At 44.5% G+C, this 25,947-nt stretch overlaps 1 protein-coding gene across 5 annotated transcripts in view; it reads right to left on the bottom strand.

The window, feature by feature from the left end:
• raraa (retinoic acid receptor, alpha a) overlaps positions 1 to 25,947 on the bottom strand; it is a 171,894-nt gene that overhangs the window by 19,297 nt on the left and 126,650 nt on the right. For all 5 annotated transcript variants that reach the window (XM_086016738.1, XM_086016737.1, XM_086016736.1 and 2 more), the window contains one exon: positions 4,066 to 4,214. In XM_086016738.1, coding sequence (XP_085872864.1) covers positions 4,066 to 4,214 — 149 coding nt within the window. The remainder of the gene's footprint in view (positions 1 to 4,065; positions 4,215 to 25,947) is intronic.

Genomic DNA, 25,947 nt, shown 5'->3' with positions numbered 1-25,947 from the left:
AGTCTTAATATCTAAAGGGGATGAGAAGTGCAATGCCGGTGAGTGTGTGCTGGCAGTGGGAGTTAAACAACAAACGAGCCAGCTGTCTCCAAGTAAGAGAGCTCAGCCTCCCCCCCCTCCTCCATCAGCATCTATCTCCCGTGTTCGCTGCAGCCCCCAGGAAATGCCTTTGTAGTTTGACATGCTGCAGCAAAGTCGACGCGGCTAACCCTCAACTTACCCCAGTCTCAAATGAGACAACCATATACGTTCGCGCGTAGTGTTGAATTATTGAGCGCGCTTTGCCAAGTCATCTCCTCTGTAGTCAGAGATACGGAGGAGGCATCCTGAATTTTTCAAATTAGCACTGCGGATGTGCACGGTGCGGGCGGCCGGCTCACAAACAGGGGGCGCTAAAATGCTATTTATTTAAAACAGCTATTCTTTTAGTTTAACCCACTGATTTCAAGACAAAGTTCCATCTAATAGAAAAGACTACTGACTACTTTTCTATTAGGCAGGTCTGCGATAAAATTAGTCGTAGCCCGTATATCGCGTTTTGCCGTGTGTGTGCACTGACTCGGATCATATGCGGTGAGTGTTCATGTGTCATTTGGACTCAGGTGGGTTCCTTTGAGCAATACACTCAGAAGTGTATGCGCGTGTGCTGGAATAGCTAGCCAGCTAATTAGCATGAAATAAACTGTTAAAGTAATAAAATAACGAAGTCCCTGTCTGTCAGTTTGCTGCCGGCCTCTCACTCACTCGGTCATGCACAATAACGAACGAAGGCGGTTAGCCGACTTCAGCCCAGGATAGACGTGTCCCTTGCTAGCTAGCTAATTAGCATTAAATAAACTGTTAAGAAGTAATAAAATAATGAAGTCCCTGTCTGTCAGTTTTCTGCCGGCTTCTCACTCTCTCGGTCATGCACAGTAACGAACGAAGGCGGTTAGCCGACTTCAGCCCAGGATAGAAGACGTGTCCCTTGCTAGCTAACTAATTAGCATGAAATAAACTGTTAAGAAGTAATAAAATAACGAAGTCCCTGTCTGTCAGTTTGCTCCCGGCCTCTCACTCACTCGGTCTTGCACAGTTAACAAACGAAGGTGGTTAGCCAACTTCAGCCCAAGATAGACGTGTCCCTTGCTAGCTAGCTAATTAGCATTAAATAAACTGTTAAGAAGTAATAAAATAATGAAGTCCGTCTCTGTCAGTTTTCTGCCGGCTTCTCACTCACTCGGTCATGCACAGCAAGGAACGAAGGCGGTTAGCCGACTTCAGCACAGGATGGACGTGTCCCTTGCTAGCTATCTAATTAGCATTAAATAAACTGTTAAGAAGTAATAAAATAACAAAGTCCCTGTCTGTCAGTTTGCTCCCGTTCTCTCACTCACTCGGTCATGCACAGCAACGAACGAAAGTGGTTAGCCAACTTCAGCCCAGGATAGACGTGTCTCTTGCTAGCTAGCTAGCTAAGCTACAGGATGCAGCTGGTCCGCGGCAACAAGGATTTATTATTTACAACACCAATAGTGCAATTATCGACCCAGATTCTACATTTGGCTGCAATACTGTGCGTGATCCTGATTAAAGTCAGCTAATTTTGGCTCAATATTGGGAAAACACGTTGAACTGATGAGTCATGCTAGTGCCACTTTGTTGTGTTCTATCTGCTCTGAAATGGTTTGTGGTAAAGCCTGAGACGCTTGACCTTTATAGATACATAAACACGGGTACTAAATACAAGCAGCCAAAGAGATATGAATAGCCCTAATACAGAGCCATTCTACACAGTGCAAGGGCTGCATTTCTAGCGGCAGTGAGACGTTGACAGGCGACAGTAAAACCTACGCATCGAGTTATTCTTTTCAACTCACTTTCAACAATATCTGTGAGGCAGATAAACCAAAAAAAAAACAAAACCGTCTACTCGGCCTAAAAAAAACTAATTACTGCATCGGTTCTGAGACTGATTTCGGAATGAGAAACACTTTGATCACAGGCGGGGGAATGGCTAATTACTCAAATCTATCGCCTGGCCCCGCTCGCTTTTTGTTTATCGCACTGCCAGCGAGCGTCACACTGCTCTGAGCGCCCAGCACTCCAAATATTTCCTTTTTGTTTTCATTAGAAAATGAAAAGTTTAGCCCGAATTTGACAAAGTCGTACATGGGTTATGCAATGGGGGGTGGGGGGGGGGATGCGCAGAGGGAGCCGAGGTTCATTGTCAGGAGGTTTCGTGAGAAAGGGCTCTTCAGTTCCCTGCCCCCTCACATATGGCACACTGGCCATCATTCCTGTGATGTCAACGGGTTCAACTGTGGCCCCTCGACCCCAACAAACGGATTTGCAACCCTTCAAACTATCCCCACTTCCTTTTTTCTTCCTTTTGTGGGTCTGTCCGCCACAATCTGGCTTCTCCCTCCCCGCAGTCCCTGCCATCTTTGTGTCATTTGGTGAAAGTCTACACGCCAGCGAAGCTCCAATTTTTATTATATTGTCTTTTTATTTGGTAGGTTTATAGACTTGGGTAGAGGTTGTTCCCAAAAACCAATGCACCTGGTACTTACATTACATCTGAATCCACAATTCTGCTTTGCTCATGTCTGTCTTTTTACGATGAACTTCAATAAGTCAGGACAACACGCAGTACTGCACAGTCTTGGTTTGTTTTAATGACCACACATAATGAGAACCAGAGTGAAAATACGGTCCTCTGCCAAGACGCAAAAGCTAATTTTATTTCTTCCTTGCCCCATGCCAAATCATTTCCCCCATATTTTTGGCAAAATCGTGCTTTCCCTATAATCTCTGACTACCGAAACATTCAAGTTCAAAGTGCCCAATCTATATTGTCAGGTGGTCTGACAATTTGAGATACACTTTTATTCTAACTTTTAAAAAACAGCCGGTTATTAAAACCTTAAAGCTAGTGCTGGCCTAAGACTTTTGCACTGTACCTTTCATGCACGAGTACAGCAACCTATCAAGCGATAACACGGCAAGGCATCCTAATAACACTGATGTGCACAGGTCAGCAAAAAGACCCACAGCAAACACAACCACGTGGCGTGCAAATGTACACATCCAACTGTATGTGATGATAAGATATGGATTTTATCTCATTTTGCAAAGTTCATCCGTGCACTGTATAGAGAGGGACCAAGTAGATTCACACATTTGTGGCAAAGACACATCCGTCCCTCACAACCAAAACAAAACTTTTTTGGGTTGGCTCTTTTCATGAAAGAAAAAAAATTAGCACTCCACAGCGGTTATGGCATGGACAAAATGTCTTTAATCCGGTTAGAGTCCGAATAAAATTATGATAGGATGCACTGCTTTCATGAACACTAAAAATATAGATCAGATTAGGAACAAATAAATTTGACATGCACAGATTGACCAAATATAGCGGACCTCTGTGTCAACAAAACATCGCTCCGTCCATTTCTACTTTAAACGTTAACGTTATTTCGCGTATTTTTCCTGTTTGCGCTGTTATGTCGAGTTAACACTTCCTAATGGAGCTGTAAATGTACCAGTTCAGTCTTGCGTCCGTCATGTCTTTTGCTCGCTCTGCTTCTACTAACTTCCGGGAATAACAGAAAGGCATATATGTACTGACATCACAGACATGCGCGAAATGTTCCGAAATTTCGCAATAAGTGCTTTCATGCGTGCCGATTGGATGATCAATCGACATAAACCACCCCTCTCGTTCGGAATAAAATCTTGATCGGAATGGGCTTGATCGGGTCAAAATATTCCGAATGCAGTACGTGCATGAATAATTTTTATTCCGATCAGGCTTTTAATTCGAATAAATGTGTCCGCGTAAACATAGCCTGTGCTGTGCAGTATTAAAACACACAGTAACAACATTTGCTCTGCTCTGAGCACAAAAACGACATTTTCATTGCAAAACAAAAGTTTTCTTGTGTTCCACCTCTGCCCCACAAGGATACAAATGATCCCAAAACCACTTGAAGAGCCTTCCCCCAAGACTTCAAATGATGGTTATGAGCCGGACAAATAATGTTGCTGGCTTTGCAGATTCCCAGAAAAGGCCTGGAGTCTCACCTTGCAGCCTTCGCAGGCGCTGACACCATAGTGGTACCCTGAGGACTTGTCCTGGCACACAAAGCAGGGCTTGTAGACGCGGGGTGGCGGGGGAGGCGAGGGCGGGCTTGGCACTATCTCCTCCGAGCTGGTACTCTGCGTCTCTATCGCTGCGGAGAGAGAAAGAAACACGAAGGGGGGGGGGGGGGGGGAGGTCTTAGCCAAAGCGCGCTTAATCGATAAACGGTGACATTCACGGAGCGGCTGATGCGCACACCTTGAACACACACACACACACACACACGCGCGCACACGGTGCTTGATTGTGCGCTTTCAGATGCGGCACGCACAAACACACGCACACACACGCGGATCATCAAAGAAATAGCGAGCCCACCCTCTGCAGGGTTTTCTCCCCTTGGAGCCAAAGTGATGTCTTGATGCGAGGAACTGCATTGCTGGCAGGGTTCAAAGAAAGTGCTTCCCTCTGATACATGGCCTGCAGTTGCTCTTTTATTTCTCCTTATATAATCAAGCCTTTAAGTAGGGATGCTTAGCAACTCATTCCTCGACTGTAGGGATAAAGAGAAAAACTGCAAGCAACGCTAATTGCAACAAGCCCCACCCTCCCCGCCCCCGCAAAAATCATATTTTTTTATGCTCGGTGGGATTTTCAAATGTATAATGTGTGCCTTGGCCCAACGAAGGTTGTGAAACATTGGAATAGAGCCTTCAAGCCACAAGAACAAAACATACATGTTTCGATGTTGTCTTCATGTAATATGTATTGGACTTTGACCTCAATATCCTGCGCGAGTCTAAGTGTTGAGTGTTTGTGTGTGTGCGTGCGTGGCAGAACACGGATGTCAAATATGAAAGCAGGCATTCGGCGCACCGCTCTGCAGCCGAGCAAATAATGCCATAATCCTTGGTTGAGCTCGGCGTGAGAATGGAACTAGGGCATGTTGTCTTTCATTTTTATTCACATGCCAATATGATTACTTGGAATGACATCACACTGCTTCTGTTTTTTTTTTTTTTTTTTTTTTTTTAAATTGACTTCTTATTAAAAGTAGCAGCAGTGGATCTAAGAGGAGAGTTAACAGTGTAACAAACTTTTTCCAATGTCAAAGCACCTGATAGCTGTCGTAAACAAAGATTTTGGAATAAAAATAATTACCGTATTTTCCGGACTATAAGTCGTTTCCCCCCCCCCATAGTTTGGCTGGGTGTGTGACTCCGGAGCGACTTATATATGTTTTTTTCTTCTGTATTATGCATTTTATGGCTGGTGCGACTTGTACTCCGGAGCGACGTATAGTCCGGAAAATACGGTATATAATGAATTATTATGTAAAAGAATGAATAGACAACATTTAATCGAAATTAGTAAAATATGTACAATATGATTAACATAAAAAAAACCCAAACTAATTCTAAAACTAAATAATGGCAAATAATAATATGATAAAAATAATATAGCATCGTGATGAAAATAAATATCACAATTAAAATGGCAAAGAAAGTGACAACAGATATGGATATGGATTTATATTGCAATATTACAGGAAAAGAAAGAATCACAATTTTTACAGACTTTTTTTGGCGCTTTGAAAATATTCCTATACCTGGATCATAACAGAAAATTTTAATTTTTGGCCCAACACCAGTGATATGTAAAACACAACACACGGGCTCCCTCTAGTGGTGCACGAAAGAATCGCTGGATTAAAATTTCAAATTGTGCATAATGTTACAGTGTCTTAAACTTTTCATTTGAATCCATTTTAACATTTATTAAGCACAGTTGAGTTGTACACACTTTGCCCACCGAGAGCAATTTTATCACCTACAAATACAAAACATCGACAGGCAACAGAAAGTGGAGAAATGACCAGGGAAAACGGTCCATGCAAATGAGAGAAATCCTTGAATGCATGTTATATAGTTTGAAGCGAAAATTCCATGCATGTGTCAGCTCCAGTCAATATTCATTGTGGGCCCGTCGCGCTCGCTTGGAATCATCACGCAGGAAGGATTTGTGAGGTGAACAAGCAGCTCCTTTGCAAATCAGCCATCTATATTTAACCGAGTGGTTGCTCACAGCGGCAAGCCTGTAGTAGGCGCGCAGCAGTCAACACTGGTCGCGTGACTACGTCGGATCGGGTCGACGCGTGCGACCGCGCCCACCTTCCTGCCGATTGTGTGTAGTATCTGCGCGCATGTCCCGGCTCAGCTTGCCAACCTCCGTGTCGGTGGGGCAGATGGTGCACAGACAAGAGATTATGTTCGCCGCAACCAAAATAAACACTCCTGATGCCTAGATCTGTTTAAGGCTTTCCTAGAAGAAAATCTTGCCTGTTCAGCGACTTTCCAATGTAATCTTTACTGTCGGGAGAATGTAGAGCAAATGTGTTTGGGGAAGGTCCTGTTGCAACACAACGGGCTGGTCTTGAGCCATTTTGCTTAAGAGGCCTGGTGGTTATATGATACTTTCACAGCAGCCCCCCCACGCCAAAAATCTTCAAGTGTGTGTATCAAGGGATGACTTTGACTTTGAACTCATACACATGACCTAGTTTGTATAGAACGGGGAGAATGTCAAAAAGAATTGATGAGAAAGACAAAGAAACAATGAGCAATGACAAAAGGCCTGAAAGCAAAACTGTTACGAAGGCCTGTACGTAAAGGCACATTTTACTGTCCATGTTTCAATCATGCTAAAAATGCTAGTAGTGCAGTATAGACGGGCTAAACATTTACACCTGTGTCGTGGTGTTGCCTAAGCAATGTCTTTTTGAACACAAATAGTTACACGACACAGGTACGCAGAAAATATAACACAACTCGCAGGCATGTATTCTTTATCCTCTGTGAAGAACATCTAATGTTACTGCAGCTTACTGAGAAGTTGTCACCATCTCCTTTTATGTTTGCATATGCAAAATGGTATATATATATATATGTATCTATATATATATATATATATATATATATATATATATATATACATATATAGATACATATACACATATATATGTATATATATACATATACATATACATATATTTTTTTTCATTTATGGATTTATAGAGGGTCTAGATAAGTTCAGTGCCTTAAGAATTGCAGTCCACATGTTATCTCATGTTTCATGAAACATGAAAATTTGAAGTGATAAAGCCACGCTAAACAAACTGCAAGGCGGTAAGTAAACCACTCTGATTGAAGTAGATATTAACTGTCTTTACTCAAGGTTCATTTGCTTTCATTTTAGTAGAAGACTAACTTATAAGACAAAACATCAGATACAGTTCATTGTAATACGGAATAATTTGTTGCTTGCATTTGCTAAAAAAAACACATGAAGAGGACCTTAAAAAATATAATTGTATAATAGTGAGGGAAATAAACAACGGCAATTAGATTATTTGTCAAAATCGTTCAGCCCTAATTTGGAGAATTGAAAAAAACAAAACAAAGGCAGACCACAGGCAGGAAGTGTCCGTCCTTTGCCTTTCGTTGGACGTCTGTGGGTGTCATCCGAGGCCCGCGGCGCCCGTCATGCCGCCGGGCCACACGGCCACTCCGCCCGTGTCAAACAAATGAAACCCCAAATAGAGCGCGCTTTACATAACATGGCATATTCTCTCATTAGCAAGCGGCCATTCACAGTTTTTGATGTGGACTAATTACAGCGCGGCATTATTGGAGCAAGCGCGGGCCTATTCATCCGCATTCAAATCTGCCTTGATTGGTAACGCAGACAAACATACAGTGTGTGCCAGCCCCTCACCCACGTCAAAATTACATCTTCATCTCCACATGCGATGGGATTTTTCTGATCGGTGGACTCTCTCTCTCTCTCTCTCTCTCTTTCGCTCTCTCACATACACACATAGAATAGCAAGTCTTAATGAGAGCATCCATGGAAATCTGGGACACAAGGACATGAGTCTGTGAGGGGGGCTGGCAAGTGTAATTAAATACAATGGCTGGCTTCTGGAGTCCCGTCAGGCCGAGACATGAAGCAAAACAATGGCAGGCCTGTGGCTGGAGAAGCTCCTCGCCCAGTCTGCAACCCTCCACCGGCTATTATTCAACACCATCCCAGCTCTCAATCAACACTGCCTATTATTGTCCGAGCAGCACAATCATACAGTGGAGGAAGTGACTCACGTAGCCCGGAAAGCGCCTTTCCAGGTCCTTGCAACAAAAAAAACTCCAAATGTACACGCATGTCAGCAAGGGTCAGCCTTGTCCAAAAGTCACCGCAGGGGAGTCAGAGTTGAACATCACTTTGAGAGGAGTGCAGCCGGAAAAGCGCCGGCGCATTGGATTGATAAGGAACCGAAGGGAAAGCATAAAGTGGAAGTTGGCCAATATTTTCAAGAACAGGTCCTCACAAAACTCAAGAATCGATGATATTACCGATTATCCCATTGATTAAATGAATAAAAACAGATTGTGCGCTATTTAAACAACAACATGTGCATGTGAGGAGCGCGTATTATTTTTGTCCGTTTGGGGTTACCATCCTGCTGATCTATTTCGGTATCTGTGACTTTAAGTGTGAATGGGTTTAAAGGCCAGGGCCTGGTGAGTGACGTGGGTGTCGGTGAATGAGAGTGAAGAGTTGGCTGGCTGTTAACTGTTCGGAATTGACACCACACCTACTGTGAGGCAAACATGCTAACCACTGACCCCACCATGCTGCCCATTTTTCCTTTTATGAGTAAAATTCTTTCGAAATCCGTATAATTGTAGCGCGATCGGCTTTGGTGTTCAACACAATAGAATCCCTCCTCTAAAAAAGAAATCGTAAATATATCACCCTCTACCACCCAGATAGCAAGATAGCTTAATGGAATGTGCTGCTTTCAAACCGATTATTTAATTATGTTCAAGTGTGAGCGGTTTGTAATGGCGGTCTTAAGATTCAGTCGACTAGCCACAAGCGCACTTAGAGGGGCGGGCGGGGGTGGCGGTTCGGGGGGGCCGTCGAGTCGGTTGCACTCAGCCACATACCCCTAAAACAATTACGGCATAACTCCGCGCAAACGGACAAACATGCGCGAGGCATCCCGATGATGAAGTGGCGCGTGCAGTCGTTCCGTCGTCGGAGAAGTCTGGCGAGCGTCAAACACTTCAAAAGGAATCAAGGGACCGCAGACACACACACACACACACGAACACGCACACACACGACAAAGCCTCCAGACCGCTGTCTGTCTCGGTCCTGTGCTGCCGAGCAGTTGTGGAGGTTCAGCTTTGGGTTAGTCCGTGGAGATTTGATTACCTTTCATCCCCACTGGTGACCGGGTCCAGCTGCGCGGCATATTAATGACATTTCACCGTCATTAGGGGGCAGCTAACTACGTTAGCCGGGTTGGCTGCCGGGCTGGCGGGACTCTGGACAAGAGACTCGACGCTGAGGGGTCTTGGGCAGGGGTCGTTCACTTGTATTAGGTTATGTGAACGCGCGCGCGCGCGCGCACGCTGACCGTGTGCGGGATACATAAAAGAACATAAAGAGGTCCGTTTGTCTTGCAATGCAGCGAGTGCGCAATAGAAGAGATGCTAGACAGACCCCCGCGCCAAAGGCTTGTAAGTCGACTCAAAATAATGAAGTGGGACAGCCAATGAAAGAGCCTCAGGGGCGCAAAAGCGTCCAATGAAAGCCAGCCAGTCATGGGCCCATGCATCAAACGACTGGCAGCCATTTTCGTTTTTATGCGCAATGAAAGAGCAACAAGTGAGCAGCGAAGGCCATTAGTCATCCATTGACCGCGTTTTAAATATTCACACTTCAATTTTGGTTTTTCACAGAGTGGAAACACGCGCGCAAACACATCCGAGGATGCTTTGTCAGCGCTCTTCAATTACCGAGGGGGAAGTTGGAGTGTTTCCTTGCTCGTTGGGAAATCCTGCCATTCTCTAACAAAGCGTCATAACAGCTCTCTGGACGGGGACGCCTCTGGCCGCTTTGACGTCTGACAGCAAAAGCCGGCGATTGAGACGGGGGCGATGCAGTTTGACTGAGGGCGTGTGCGTTCACACACTGGTGGCTGGAGGCAGCCGGTGGGGTGTGTTTGTGTTCAAACACAAGTGTGGACACTTACTGCTTGGAAGAGGGGGGCCGAGCAGACGGAAATAAGTGAAAACACACATGCAAAGGGGCGGAAAATCTAGCGGAGGCTCTATACTGTGACCAAAGTAAGCATTGACACCAAAGGTGGGCAAAGTTCTTTAATCTGCCCCACCAAATATTTACATTTTCAATAATCCTATAATCAAGAAATCGAGTGACCCTATTTATGAGGTGTTGAAGAGCATTCGGACGATTAATTGCTTTGACTTGCAACCAAAAATTTGAGACACAAGCGGCGGTGGTAAACTCAACTCACTTCACAACAAACAGAACTATTCTTCCCCTTCTAAAAAGGTCTTCAAGCTCTTTATAGCCACTCCCGGCTAAAGTTTACTGTCAAACCAAACATAAAACAAAGAGAAAGAGAACAACCACACAATCTCAGCTAGCTTAGTGCGAACACATGATGCAAAACGCCGTATCTTCTTTATCCTGTGCAAAGAAAAATGATTCCACCTGCAGCTGACTGAGGAGCTGTGACCGTCTCCATGTATATCTGTATTTCTGTATTATAGTGCCCCCGGTGGCCAAGACGGACACTCGAAGGTTCAGCTCAATGTCCATTAAATTTATTTCATTACAGTCTATTAAATTATGTTATATAATGCATGTTCCTACAAATTCCAATGCTATATTGTGCTATTTTTCTGATTTAAAACATGAAAAACATTTTCTGTGGGAGGCTAGAAAGGATTAATTAAGTTCCCATTCAGTAAAGAAATATAATTTTAGATACAAGTGTTTTGCGTGACGAGCGTAGCCACGGAATGAATTAAACTCACTAATCAAGACGTGTATTTTACATTACATTTTTCTTTTACCTTGTCTATGAATGACTTGGCTCATCCGTCCATTTTAAAAATCATACGTGGCGCTTGAGCACAAAAGCTTGCCCACCTTTATTTGGCTTGTGTTCACAAGGTGTGCTGGCAGGTTGGCTGCATCAGCTAATGAATAGAAAAACATTTATCATACCGCCGCAAACGAAGAACTTGAACAATGCATTCGACAAATACAAAGGAAAGCCACACAGTAAGCAAACGATAATGGAGGACATCCAGCATTTCTTGTTCGATCATTCTTGGCACTGAGCTCTTTATTAAAGGACAAAGACAATCACAGTTTTTTTTCTATTAGCGTTGTGTGTAAGGTGCCTTGCCGTCCGTGACTGACGCCCCACCTAAACATGTTTATAATTGCCTATTTTAATTATCTAAACCTTTCAGATGTATCACTTCAACATATTTCTTTTCCTTTATGCTATGACAGATTGCACACAAAAAAAAAACGACCAAAAAACACGAATTCGTGAATAGCAACCGGGCATAGGCATGACACTAGATCGAGTTGCCTCGTCTGGTTGCTATGAGTATACCAAATATATACACATTTTTAAGCTAATGCCGATTTCTATATCTGGCAGAATAAAAATGTGATTATCGATTTAGCGGCTGCTTAATTCAAAACAATACATATACTGTATATAATGAATAAAATAACCTATTTTTGGTACATTAACACTTAACACTGCAGAACATTTGAGTGTTTTACAAGAGATCAGTAAAAAAATTGCCAATTTTGGGGGGGAAGGGGAGAATGTTTTTTTGTTCTTTGTCTTATGTCGGAATTAATCAAAGTGAAGTCAACCCAAACATATTTTTTTTCAACAATATGTTCTATGCAAGCCCTCTATTTGAAACAAGGCATTCTGATAAATATTGCGTTTGTGGAATAAGAGTTAATCCACTCGTTTTTAGCCATCTCTGGGGGCAGCCATTTTGTCACTTCTGTCGACTGAAAATAACATCACAACTGCTCACAACGACCAATCACGGCTCACCTGTTTTCTGAAGCTGAGCCGTGATTGGTCGTTACCTTATCCCTGAGTAGTTGTGATGTCATTTTCAGTTGACAGAAATGACAAAATGGCCGCCACTTGGGATGGCTAAAAAGGGGCGGATTTTGCTGCTTAACTCATATCCCACAAACGCACTGTTTCAACTAGTGGGCCTGCTGGGAACATATTCTTGAAAAAAATATGTTTGGGTTGATTTCCCTTTTAAGGTGTAAAAAAAATTTTGCAAAAAAAGGCAGATTTTAACAGTTGGTTCCTATAAAAATTGCAGGATGGCAAGAATGTTAAACCTAAACCTGAGCAACTGCAGCTTTGCGAGTTCAGTCATTTGGTGCAGCGAAACGAATAGCACAATTGTGTTTAGGCGAGTTAGGAGGATTATCCACGACCGCCCCCGTTCTCCCACCCAGTAACGCTACTGTGCTCCACCTAAGCCTCTACATGTTTATCTTGCAGTCTACCTTCTCAGTGTAGTGATTTAGACGACAACAGAGGCTTCCCACGAAAAAAAAAAAATAGCAACAGGAACAGCCTGCATATTATGTGAATGGGTTTTCCACACCAACTCGGGCTGGTGCAATCCTAACCAAGCTTTGGTGCATCAAATGATGAGAGGCAAAACATCTTCTCGAACAACCAGAACAGTCCATTTGTGATCGAGTCAATGCCCTGAGAATGAATGACCTGGATGAATGAGAATTTTCACAGGTAGCTAAAGGGTTTGTTATAGATTAATGGTGTGGTATTTTTATTTAATATACCGACAGGGTGGTCATATATCACGTTGTCAAATTATTCATTTTTTTTTTTTCTTTTCGTGGCAAATGACACGTCGTGCTTGACGTTTGAAAGAAATGACAGTTTGTTTTGCAACCGCTGCACTTTGCGTATATTGCAGCGGGGGCAGAAATGGATGTGACAGCTTGACTTGTTAAAGGCCTGCGCGGTATGTTTGGAGACTACGCAAACTCCGAGACCTAAATTTTGATGGATAGTTCTCCAGATTGGGTCCAAAGGACTCTCCCACCACCACGAGCGCAATTGCACTCGTGAAAACACACGTGTGGAGTGATAGATGAGGGTCCGAGCAGAGGCCGAAGGGCAGGGCGGTCTGGGGCAAGGGGTTTTTCTAGCCTGTTACCGCCATCCCATCCCGAACGCCAGGAAAGGGTGATGTTTGTCTTGGGCCTGAGGTGGGGGTGAGGGGTAGGGATGCGTTTTCCGGGACATGTGTGCTTAAACTGGGGTAACGTGAGCGACAAATACACAAACGTGGTTACACGTACGCTGTTGGCATGTGCAAAACTGCGAGTTAGCATCAGCAACGCTCCTGTCTGCTTTCCATCAATCTACCGGCCCCCGCCTTGTTTCCGAAGCCCTTCTCCGAGATAACTTCCCTCACCGCGCTGCCAGACCTCTGAAATAACAACACACGTAACGGTACTGCCCCAGCAAATGGGAGCCACAACTGAGAACATGTGTGGATAAACTAGAGCACCGGTGGGGGAGGGGCGTGTGGGGTTATAACCGAGAGATGGAGCAGATGGCAAAGGTGAGGTCTGCAGGGGCTCAATGTTGTGCAGCAATCATGTTAACCGCTGTAGCTCCTCTGTGTTGCTGCCCTGTAAGTGAATTTTTAAATACAATAAAGCGCAGAGCAGGCTGAAGGCACATGCAATAAATTAATTATAAACACCGGGCAAAAACAGCAGCCGGTCGGTCGCCGGGGCGAGGTGCGGCAAGTTCCCCGGCAACAACGTGAGTAATACGGTGTAACTCTAGCCAGCAGCTGTCTGAGTGTGCTGAGTGACAAAGCGTCGATGCCAGTTGGCATTTGCCCCCAGGTGACCGAGGATACTCGGCTTGAGCTGATGATGTGGCGGACACAGCATGTGGACACGCACAGGACTATATTTTCGGAAGCTATGGAACGTGGCTACGTGGGTAGAGTGAATGCTCACATTGTGTAGTCGCATTGTCCCAAGCCATTTCAAGGGGAAGTCAACCCAAACATTTACTTTACAAGAATATTTTCTATGCACGTGTCGAAACACGGCATTCCAATTAATTTTGTGTTTGCAGAATAGGAGTTAACCCATTAAGGACGGGAGCGCATAACCGCGTTTCGACCACTAGAGCCGGGAGCGCTGTTGCGTCTTGCTACCTTTCAAGCCGGGAGAGCGGATACGTCGATTGCCGGGAGCTCTGAAATAAGTCACGGCAGTGATATATAGACGTGCTTGTGGACTTTGAACCACTGGAACCAGTCGAACGTGATATGATATAGCTTGTAGACAATGACGATATTGACGTAATTGTAACAGAATGGAGGATGGTAATTACCACTCGATTTTTTTAAAATTAAATTAGTGCTTCTCTTGCACTAACACGTTATTTTTACATCTTCGATTGAAACAGTAAATAATAATAAACTCTGCCTGTGTCTCAGCTCTCTAATTCTTTTGGAATTATGTTTCTGTCTGCTACAGGGGCTGAGATGTTAATTATTTTGTAGGTGTTGAATTTCTGGGAAAACTTCAGGTTTTCAAGGGTAATTCCAAAGGCGACCTTGGGTTTTGGGGAGCTGTTGAGCCAGGCGCTTTAGGCCTTAATGGGTTAAGCAGTAAAATCGGCCCGTTTTTGTACATCTCAGAGGGGCGGCCATTTTGCCACTTCTGTCGACAGAAAATGACATCACAACTGCTCAGGGCTCAGGTAACGGCCAATCATGGCTCAGCTTCAGAAAACAGGTGAGTGGTGATTGGTCGTTACCTGAGCCCTGAGCAGTTGTGATGTCATTTTCAGTCGACAGAAGTGACAAAATGGCCGCCCCCTGAGATTAACTCTTATTCCACAAACACAATATTTATCAGAATGCCCTTTTTAGACTAGCGAAGGTCATAGAACATATTATTGCAAATAATTTTGACTCACCTATTCCTGTAGTACTTGGTGTCGAGGGAGTATGTTGGAGTGATACATCGCAACTGTTCTATAGGGCATCAATTACTCACATTTTTTGCTCTTTGTGGCAGAGTTCAGTCAGGAAGAATGGGGGTATACTGTATTTTGAAAACCAAGTCTGGGGATGAGTAGAATTCTTGTTTTACTAGATCTTAAATAACAAATCGTGTGGCAGGCAGTGCCATTAGGATTGTGATTCAGGTGATTCACTTTGATGACAAAGTGGGTAAAACAAAAATACAATCAATTCTGTATCTACAACTTTACCCTGAGCCGGATGGACAAAGTTCCCTAAAAATCAATTGTATTTGTGTAGCTAAGACCTTAGCACAAAACCGTTATTTATCCAACTACAAACTGCATTGGTGATACAAAATGTTTTTCTTCAGTTTGGAGTTAGAATGTCAGATGTTGCTTCAAAATGTCCTGGACAGTCAACAAATGCATTATAATATGGACTGGGAATTGGTTTCGAATGGAATCATTACAATGAACATTGGGGGTTCCACCCACTCCCCACACCACCACAAGACTGCTCTGAGTGACATAATTGGCAATAGCAGGAAAGTGCATGCTTCGCACATTTCACCCTTGTTGAAGGTGTTTTCGCTATCGTTTACACGTGAGAAGTGCCTGCTAATCACAAGTGACTGGAATCACCTTTTGACAGCTTTGAAATTCCAAGCATGCCAAAACAACACCGACCAAGCTTGTAAAAAAAAAAAAAAAAAAATCCTTCACATTCCTGTCAATGGACGCTCCATCTGGTGAGCACCCGGTGTTCCCGTAGTAGAAAACCACCCATAATAAATAAAAGAAAATAAATAAATACAAAAGTGATGAGGATGAGAGAGTTGAGGCGTATAATGATGGAGAGGCAAGGAAACATTTAAAAAAAGAAAGTCTCGCCCTCCCCTAAACGAAGCTGTGCGCGCAGACGTGTTTGCTCGGTGACACACGCGCTCGACCGGCCCAAGGCGTAGCCGCGCCGTAACCTTCCTTTGTCAACTCTGGCAAAGTGAACTCATCCGGCGTTGTCCACCGACTTGCACCCGACGCATAACTCAAGCTCAAGGTCGTCGCTGGATCGTAACGCAAATCGGCGCGCACAAGTGAAACCGCTGCCTTTTTACAACGTACTCTTTTAATGTTACTGCTAAGAGTGTGAAAATGGCTTCATGAAACATTAAGCCGCTCTGCTCGAGACTGCCCGCATTGGTTCATTATAGAATTATGTGCATCAACATCTCTCCTGTGATAACAAGCAGACTAATTATCCAAAGTTGAATGACCCCGAAGCAGCAAATGTGTGTAATTTGTCATCAAATTGTACTTAGTCTTTGGCTTTCTGTGGCATTTTCACAACACTTTTTTCCAAAACAATGACAAGCATCAACAAGGGAGGTTAGAAGAAGAACATGAGAAGCGAGTAGAATCAACACAGGAAGTTTCTTGATGTCTTAATAAATAGTGATGAACTTCATCTTCAACTTGCCCTGCGCAGTAAATGTTTTATGAAAGTGACAATTTTACTCCAGTAACAATTTGACTGCATTGAACCCGGCGGGAAATCTCAATAAATTCGAGGTCAACCAGCATACTGGAATAGATTGTGTTCGACCTTCTACTATTCCTCTATTCTATTGTCTACCTAACAAAATTACACACTAAGGATTACTGTCTTGAGTGGCACCCTCTATCAAAAGAAAAAAAAAAAAAATGAAACGGGACTCGAGTCATGTGGTGAATCAGATTTGAGTCATCCATTTTAGGTGTTGAGACTTGCTTAGCTAAAACTTAGGACAAACTCAGCTTGTTTGGGAAGAAAATACATTTTTTGTCTAACCTGGCAAGCCACCAGTGTGCTATGATGGGCAGTGCTACATGAAGATTCTCACATTTTAATTCAAGGGTTATCACTTCTGGAAAAAGAATGGCGACATCTAAAATTTGGAACTCAGAGATCAGAGACACACCAACAATGACATTTAAGAGCCACAACAAAAACAAAGCTTCAATTGAAACGATGGAGACGAGGTATGCGCCGATCTGTTCCAATGCTGTACATCTGTACACTACTCGGTACTTATCGAAATACTCTGATACTATGCAGCGATACCACATCATCAGCCTGACATACTTTGAGTGGGAACTATGTCAGCTGATATCCCAATGGCTTAAAAAAAAAAAAAAAAAAATCAAGAAGCATTTCTGTACAGAACATAAGTAGGACTGTTTTGAATTAACGCTAAGACCTTTTTTAGAAAAAAACAAATCCCAGGTGAGGAATCTCGACCCAGCACTGCAATGACATCCATACACATTAACCAGGACCCTATTCATCTTTATCGGACTGGGCGTCACACACGTTGCCTCGCCGTGCTGGGAGGCCAAAGGGCCTTCACGAATGCTCCTGCTCGAGTGTTTAATCTCAACTCACTCTAACTGAGAGGTTACCAGCACATTGATACTCGCTAATGCGACGTGACTGGCAGCATTGAAAGCCTTCCTCGTGATTCTTAAGCGCATATTCAGCAGGACTGGGGAAGGAGGTCATACATATGAGGAGCGATTTACATGAGAGGGCCGAAGTGGACCTGGAGAGGAGTGGCGGGGGGCGGGGGGGGGGGGCGACGAAGCATCAGGGAAGCTCATCAGAGACGATATGGGGAGAAGAGAAGATCACCGGGGACAGGCTTTGTCATGTTAAAGCGCCTCTTTGGACCCGTGTTCTCCCTTTGCCCTCCTCGCGCTCTTTCCCTCTCTCCCCCGCTCACGCCCTCGGCGGATAACACAATAGTCAATCACAAGAGAATAGATTACGAGGGTTTGATCTTCTCAACTTCAGAGCGGAGGCATGACAGTGGAAATGAGGGAGAGGTCGGGAGTGCAGCGTGTGCGTGACTCCCGACGACAAGAGTGTGCAACGATGCCAAATAATGGGCTCGGCCTGTTAAATTCCGAAAGGCGCTCGTGTTTGTCGCCGCGTATTCATCAACGCTTGCCACTAAACGGGCGACGCGGAGGTACAAGCCTCAACAGGCCAAAAAGCATTCCAGCAGTGTATACAAAACCCTCTAATGATAAGAGCTCCCTTCATAAATTAGCTCCAAATACAAGTGTCAGGCTCAGAGTTGAAAGCATATTACTGCACATGTAAATGGAAGTATTTGCGCGGGTGTGGACAAGAAGATGCGGCGAACGTGCCATTAGCTTGTCACTACTTCGTTTAAGCGCTCCTTGATGCCAGCAGATGCCTGAAGGCTTAGTACGTTGTTAAAAAGTGTCATGAACAAGCTGTACAGAATGTCGCTACACACTCGCTAGATCAAAACAAACCGTAGACGGATCGTTTTATGACGTTTTGCCTGCTCATTTTTAACCATGATTTGAAATGATGGGACGCTGTCCGTGAATGGTCTGAAGTACTGTTTCAGAGCATCCGAGGCTGTTTATCACAGTGGATAGATATGTTCAGTTCAGAGCCACCTGCAAATGGTGGCAATCTGCAACAGAGAGAAACTGTAAACAACAAGATTTTTAAAAAGACTTTTACTCCTTCCACGAGCTTTTCCACATTTTAAATGCATTTGAACCCAGGCCCCTCAAAATGCTCAAATAAAATGTTTTGCAGTCTTTGTGTCCTAGTGGGGTGATATCATGGATATCACATAACCTGGACGCGTATGTTTGGGAGTCTGGCAGTGAGCTGGGGCCGACTACGTGAGTTGGTGTGTTGTCTTTGTGCATTTGATTGTTTTCCAAGCCTTGAATTAAAGGATAAAACGTGCATTGGATACAAACATGCTCCTTGCCCACATGCAAGGGCATTACAGTAAGTTCTGTATACTGTAAAAACCCAACCACTCCACCTAAATATCCAACTCTGCAAAGAGAAAATGCCCATCCCGCCTTGTCCAGCAACTGGGCATGCAACTAGCAAACAGAAGCAGAGCAAAGGGACCTTCGGAGCAGCTCAGAAGATTCAGAAGCGGCGCGTGATTAGCAACATTACCGCTTGACAGGTAGGCTGTGTTTATCACTTCTTTTTCATATCGAATTGACGAATATATTTGATCGATGAATTATTTAATGGATGACTAATTGTAAATACTACATAAAACCTCGAACAGAAAATACTGAGTGTTATAGTCACAAGATTAAGCCATGCTACTAATATAAGCAGCCATGCTAACGTTGGTGTGTTTACAGTGCTAATGCTAGCTTAGTACTGATAGCGCTGCTATTTTGTTGAAGCTGGACCGTGTTCGCTGCGACAACTACGCACTTATATAATTGCATGCAATTATGAATGGCCATGTTTGAGAAGAGCGCTCCTGGAATGGGCGCGGCTTTGGTCAGGCTCTTTTGATGTGGCAGGGTTTAATGAGGTGAGGCTAAAAACTCCACTTTTAGCTTCCTTAAATGACGGTTTTCCTTGTTTCAGCCATGTTTGAGCAATATTTTGTATGTAAATAACATTTTATAAACCATAAAATGTAATATGTGTTGTACAGTTCAGCTTGCCATGGTTTGGTGTGGAATGGAAATCCCCTGAATGAAGGGTGGCTATCTACTGCTGTCATCAACCAAGCAAGGAAATTAAGAGTAAACAAAGGACAACAATGTGGGAATCAGTAGAAGCGAGAATATTTTCTTCTTCCTTGTCATATGAGCCGATTCAAAGAAGATAAGCATTGTTTGAAAAGGAGCATTTTTCTCATTCCATTCCTGTTGTCGAACTTACAGTAAGGCTCGGTTCACACCGAAGGTCTTAAATGCTCAATTCGGATTTTTTGAAAAAAATCAGATTTTTTTTGTGCAAGCGTTCATATTACATTATGAATGTGACCTCGGTCTTGTCTGCTGTATGAACGCATGCGTCGTCAAAGTGGCTCGCATGCGCAGAAGAAGCGACGACGTCACACCCGACGTGTTTGCGGAAGTAAATGTGGTCCAGCGTGTCGGGGCATTTATACAGTCAAGCGATTAGGTAGCAGGTAGAATAAATACAGTATTTGGGGGAATTTATGAGGCGAGGCTTTAATATCTAATTTCATGGAGACGTCACTAACGATGATCTCACGCCTTAACCGTGCGTAAAAAATGAATCTATCTGAGCCGTGGCTGAATTACTACGATCGCCATAAATGTCCACTTTATGATTCATGTTTCAAGGTGGATTAAATTAACGTAAAATATAAAGTCAAGTCAAGTGTTACTCAAAACAACTTTGCAGATTCGATCCCCTGCTGCCAGCAGTTTCCCTCTGCCTGCGCGGAGCACATTTTGGGCTCCCGATGACGTCGATGTCGGATATGTGCGACCTGGCCGTTCAGACAGCGAACGCATTGGAAAAGATCGGATACGTATCGTATACGTATCCGATCTAGGACCACATATGAAAGCGACCCAGGTCGCATTTGAAAAAAATCGGAATTGAGCCGTTCAGACTGTTATAAAAAAATCAGATTCAGGTCGCATATGGGCAAAAAAATCCGATCTGGGTCGCATTTGCCCTCGGTGTGAACCTAGCCTTAGTTTCTCAATCATTCAACATCCGTCTAGACTAGTCGTCCAAATGAGGTCACCACAAAATAATGTGCAATAAATTATTACGCAATTCTTGTTAAAAATGAGGGACACCTTTAAAGCAGAAGTCAACCCAAACATATTTTTTTCAAGAATGTGTTCTATGCAAGGCCACTAGTTGAAACAAGGCATTCTGATAAATATTGCGTTTGTGGAATATGAGTTAAGTAGCAATTTACATCCGTTTTTAGCCATCTCTGGGAGCGGCCATTTTGTCACTTCTGTCGACTGAAAATGACATCACAACTGCTCGAGTAACGACCAATCACGGCTGACCTGTTTTCTGAAGCTGAGCGGTGATTGGTCGTTACCTGAGCCCTGAGCAGTTGTGATGTCATTTTCAGTCCACAGAAAAGTCAAAATGGCCGCCCCCTGAGATGGCTAAAACCGGGTGGATTTTGCTGCTTAACTCATATTCCACAAACACAATATTAATCAGAATGCCGTGATTCATATGGGCCTGCTGGGACCATATTCTTGAAAAAAATATATTTTTGGTTGATTTCCATGTTAAAGAAACAACAGTTTGAGAACCCTTTGTCTTGCCTTTGCATATATTAAAACAGAAGCGTGTGATATTCTTTACGGTGTGTGCCAATAGAATCACAAAACAGTCCACAACTGTATCGTTTGGTGGAAGTGTGACTTTACAGGCTGCGGCTGCAGTGTTGGACGTATCTTGGCAGCATATTGAACCGCAGCTAAAACCATCCGGATCCCCGCGATACCTTTCCAGCCACCGCTCTCCTGCGCACGCACACTAATGATGACTGATGACACGCAGTTGACTCCGCTGTCTGATGTGCGGTGTCAGGGGGCTCCTTAGTGGAAAATTTGGGCAGAGCGAGGGAAGAAAAGCGAGAGACAGACACATTTGTCTTTACTGTCTCCGGTAATTCAGACGCTAGGATATTTGCACGTGGGTAGCATCGTGAGGCTAGGTTAGCTTAGGAAGCAATGGCTGGGGGCGGGGGGTGCGTGGGACTAGCGGAGTCATCAAGAGAGCACAGTGGGATGTTACTAGAATTTAATGAAGGACAAGTTAAGCTTCCCCTCTGTCTGTGTGTGTGTGTGTTGTCTGTGCTTCTGCAGACACCAATTTCCTGCATGAATCCCTGACCTTTCGGTGTAGCCTGGAGGGAGCCATTTGATCATTTCAAACACACACACACACACACAATTTACTGTGATATGCTAGCCTCCTTATGACGACTGGTTTTCGTCAGACGTGATCTCTGGTAAGCCTCCACAGGAAGTGGGTCGGATTTCGTCACCTGCGTGATTTAAAGTCACTGATGTGGCTTCTTCCTGGGCCCGAGCAGATATAGTGTCGGAGCCATAAACGTGGCAGGTTTAGCGACACTGCCATGCTCCCCATTTATCACTCGCATTTACACCGGGTGTATTATTTGGAATTTTGATTTAGCACATCGGAGCCAATGAACGGCCAAACTAGGTTATCATGTAGAATAGAAGGCCTCCATTTAGCAATGGTATATAATACGGCGGATTGCCAACCGCCGTCTAACTGTCAGTTACGTATAGTCGAACGGGTCGAACAAATTACATGCTTGTCTACAATTTGGCAGAAAGTATAATTAATCTGTGTATCCACGTGTTAATATTCATACAAAAGAATAAGTCATGGATTCCTGTGAGTATATCAGCTACAGCATGTGTTCAACTGACAGCCCCAGATTTAACACAGACTAAGTACATTTGTGAGATACTTTTTGGTATTTTTTTTTTTTTTAAAACACTGATGTATTGACAACTTGAAAATATCTTGAGAACAAATTTATTAACTCTCTTGAACCCTGAGCTGCCTGATAAGAGAGAATACGATTGAAAGTGTTTCTTTTACACAACAAGTGCAAATAGTTAAGTTAGATAGATTTGCGTAAGTCTGTTTTGTTCGAAACGGATCGCTGTGATTCTTCAGTGTAGTGGGAACTGGTCAGCCACGAGGGTAAGTGCGTGCAGAATTATTTCCGCCTGTTAAACTGCTTCGTCAGATCACTGTCGTATTTACTGCATTACTCGTGGCTCCAAGAGCTTGGGGAAAGACTTGGGGAAGATGATGTTACAGTCATTTGCTTTTTGTCTGGTTGTTTGTTCGGCATAAGCGCAGATTTTGATATGGTCAGGATTTTACTTGTAATATAAAGTGGCAAGTTTTAGCGTACAAAATTAGCAACGCAACATGAATTTGGGGCGGTGTCGCGTTGATGATGGCGCGCATCAGTATAAGATTAGGGGTTATTAGCATTGCTAGCCGTTATTGAACGACGCGGTGCAAATCCAGCAAACAAAGCAAGTGAAGACCAAATACCTCTTCACAGTCCGGTACAATCGATTGCTAGGTAGCGTTGAGCCCGTAAGAAAACGTTTTCTAGTGCCACCTATGCAATTTGCAAACAGACGCAAATGACTTGAAGCCAGCTCTCAGGTGAGCCCCATGTGGAAGCCTCCACTCCTCCCTCCCTTTGTTCTTTGTCCCCCCCCAAGGGTCCAGTTAACCTCGGCTGGCCTCTGTTGACTGTTCCGTCTTTCGGCCTGGCGACCCGGGCCTCATTACGACCTTGTGGGAAGCGGGGGGAAGCATTTATTGCGACCCACTTCGCCGACCAATAGGAGCGCACACCTCTTCCTGGTTAACTCTGTCCATTAAGCTAAGTGGGGCCCATCATTTATTCAGCAGTTACCGATGCATAATTCAGGAGACAAAGAGGACTGTCATGAATAGGGACACGCACAGGTGAGGCCGGGCTTTTGCACGCCATCTCGGGTGGCACATCTGCAAACACTTTACTCCGGTGGCTCCGCATGACTCCGCAGGAAAGAGCGCGTTTAACCCGAAGCAGACGAGCGGGAGAGCAAATTCAAGTGAGGGGAAGCAAATTTGTAGTGCCCCCGCCCCCTCACCCCCTTTTTCTCCTCATCCTCTCCCCACTCACACGCACGAGTCCTGTGGGAGCCGCTGATGTTAATACAGTTATTAAGCCTCTCCACTGAAGCTGACTCCACCTCTTCAACCCTGGGCATCAAGCGCCTCTTTCTGCCTGCCAGGCAGCAGGCGAGCTCACTTGCTTTCCACAATAAGATCAAACAGTCCAAGCAGACCAGCTCACGGGGAAGTCTGTGATGGTGTTTCCCACTGAGCGCTGAAGCAGGTTGGGTTGGAGGCATCAAGCCCACGGTGCATCCCGGCAGGCTTTATGGAAGGAGGCGGGGGGGGGGGGGAGTTACTCCGTCCTTCCATCCTTTTAAGTCGTCTGACGGAGATTCCCATGCATGTCTTCGAGGTGTTGGGGGATTAGAGCCATGAAAGGCTTCGGCAAGTGCATGCGCACGGGGGGATTTTTTTTTTTTTTTTTTTTTTATCCGCCACGGAGGCGCTTGCGGGTCTGGAAGTTGATCGGAGGTGAGCAGTGGAGTCAGGGGTGGCCCGGGTGAATAGGTAAAGGTGTCCTAAGGAAAAAAAGCTTTTTCATAAAATGTGGTTTGTAATCGCTGCATTACATCCAATCCATAATTTACATCAGCGGAGCAGGTTTGCCAGTGTCGCCGGCCGGAGCACGTTTGGGCAGCCATGCACACTGCACGCACAGTCCTTGATATAAAAGGCCCGACTGCTCACATATTTGACTGCCCTCTTTTACCAGCCACATGGCCTCGTTTCAAGAAGGCTAAAGGTAATGAGGGGTTTCCCATGAAAACTGGGCCACACACGAGCGTTATAAATACCGGCGAAATGGCGGCATTCATGGGGGCTTTTGGCTCTAATCTTGACATTCTAAAAGGGACGGGCAAGATAGAGGCAAATACTTTGCATGGGTTTAATAGGACGAGGATTTGGGTCATTGTGTAACAGCCTCGCCATGCCAATGCTGTTGGCAGCCACGGGACGCAGGCCAAGTCTCCTGCGCTAGAAAACGAAAAATAAAAACAACTCGTTGACCAGCCATGGCAATATCCTGTCTACTTTTACTCTCCTACATCATTTTTTGCTAAAAATATATCCATAGATATTATCATTTGAAAATGCCAGCCCACCCGTGGCTCAACCCTCGTCTCCCTCCTCGCTCTCGTGTTTTCTTTCGGCTGAAAGGCGCTGACAGCCCAGACACAATAATCCAACTCTACTGTAAGACCGCAGGCAGCGCTGTGAACACGGTTTCCAGAAATGGGGAAAGAGAGCCATGAGAGGATGGAGCGGGATTGTTGAGCACCACCAAACGTGTCCGTTCAACTTACTCGGAATGGGCTGGGTTGATTTCGTCAGTGGACAGCAAAGAATTTGCTTGATCGGATGGAAATTATACATGTCTTGATACATAGATAGCAGAAAAAGTGTCGGTTGTTTTCTGTTGCCCCGGGGGGGGGTCCTGTGTTCTTCACTAAAGCCATTCAAGTTCAGTTTGCACTACGATGTGTATGTGTGCATGTATGAAGACACAGTACAGCATTAAGAATTCAACCATGCACAGAGGATCTATGACAACAAAAAGAAAAAGGCACACAGTAACCAAATAAATAATTCAGACAAATACTTGAGATTAAGTCTCGCGTTTCCTATCGTCCATTTATCTTTTTGGCTAAACATGAAAGGCATCGCCTGCTGGCTACAAGAGTTCGCTTATCACAAAGTGGCTCTATTCATAAACGCAAAGCTCCTTCTCCGGTGTCCTGCCTTAACCTACATGTGTTTGGAGTAGTCAAGCTTCAGGCCATCTCTCAGTTGACACAATACTTCTATCACAAACAACAAGCGGCCGGTAACCCGATCGCGTCTGCCTCCATCGTCGCGACAGACCTTCCAATCCATCACTAAAGCGGCTACGCGCTCCTCCTTTCCATCCCCTCATTTTGGCAGTCCATTTCATCTGGGTCCCAGGTGGGCCTTTAAGAGTCAAATGTCGGCAGGCCGAGTTCCAGACGTACAAGTAATGAATATGAAATGATTGAAAAGGGGCCGTGGGAGCAGAGCGACATTCGGAGGGACAAATCTCCTCTGACACTCGAGCGGGACTAGATTGAGTCAAGCTGGGCCGCTCCGGTCTGGCTCAGTCTAGCGTGACGGAGCCAAAGAGATGAAGATACACAGTATGTATATCTAAAGTTACATTACAGAAAAGGCTCCATAAATCCAGACCTTGTCTTCCTCCAGGAAGCCACTTAGACCAGATATGACTATAGCCAGCCTAAATCAGGACAGTAATGAGATTATCTGGCAGAGTGCAGTTATCTTGTCTATCTTAGAAGGAGGAATGCTAGCTAATCAAAACCACAATTGTAGCAAGGGGGGGGGGGGGTTGCTGGTTTGTTGCACAAATAAAGATTA

This window comes from Filicampus tigris, chromosome 19, assembly GCF_054856515.1.
Source record: "Filicampus tigris isolate MCC_2025a chromosome 19, RoL_Ftig_1.0, whole genome shotgun sequence".
Taxonomy (NCBI): domain Eukaryota; kingdom Metazoa; phylum Chordata; class Actinopteri; order Syngnathiformes; family Syngnathidae; genus Filicampus; species Filicampus tigris.
Note: the sequence above shows the minus strand (reverse complement) of the source record. Positions and strands in the feature narration are given on the sequence as shown.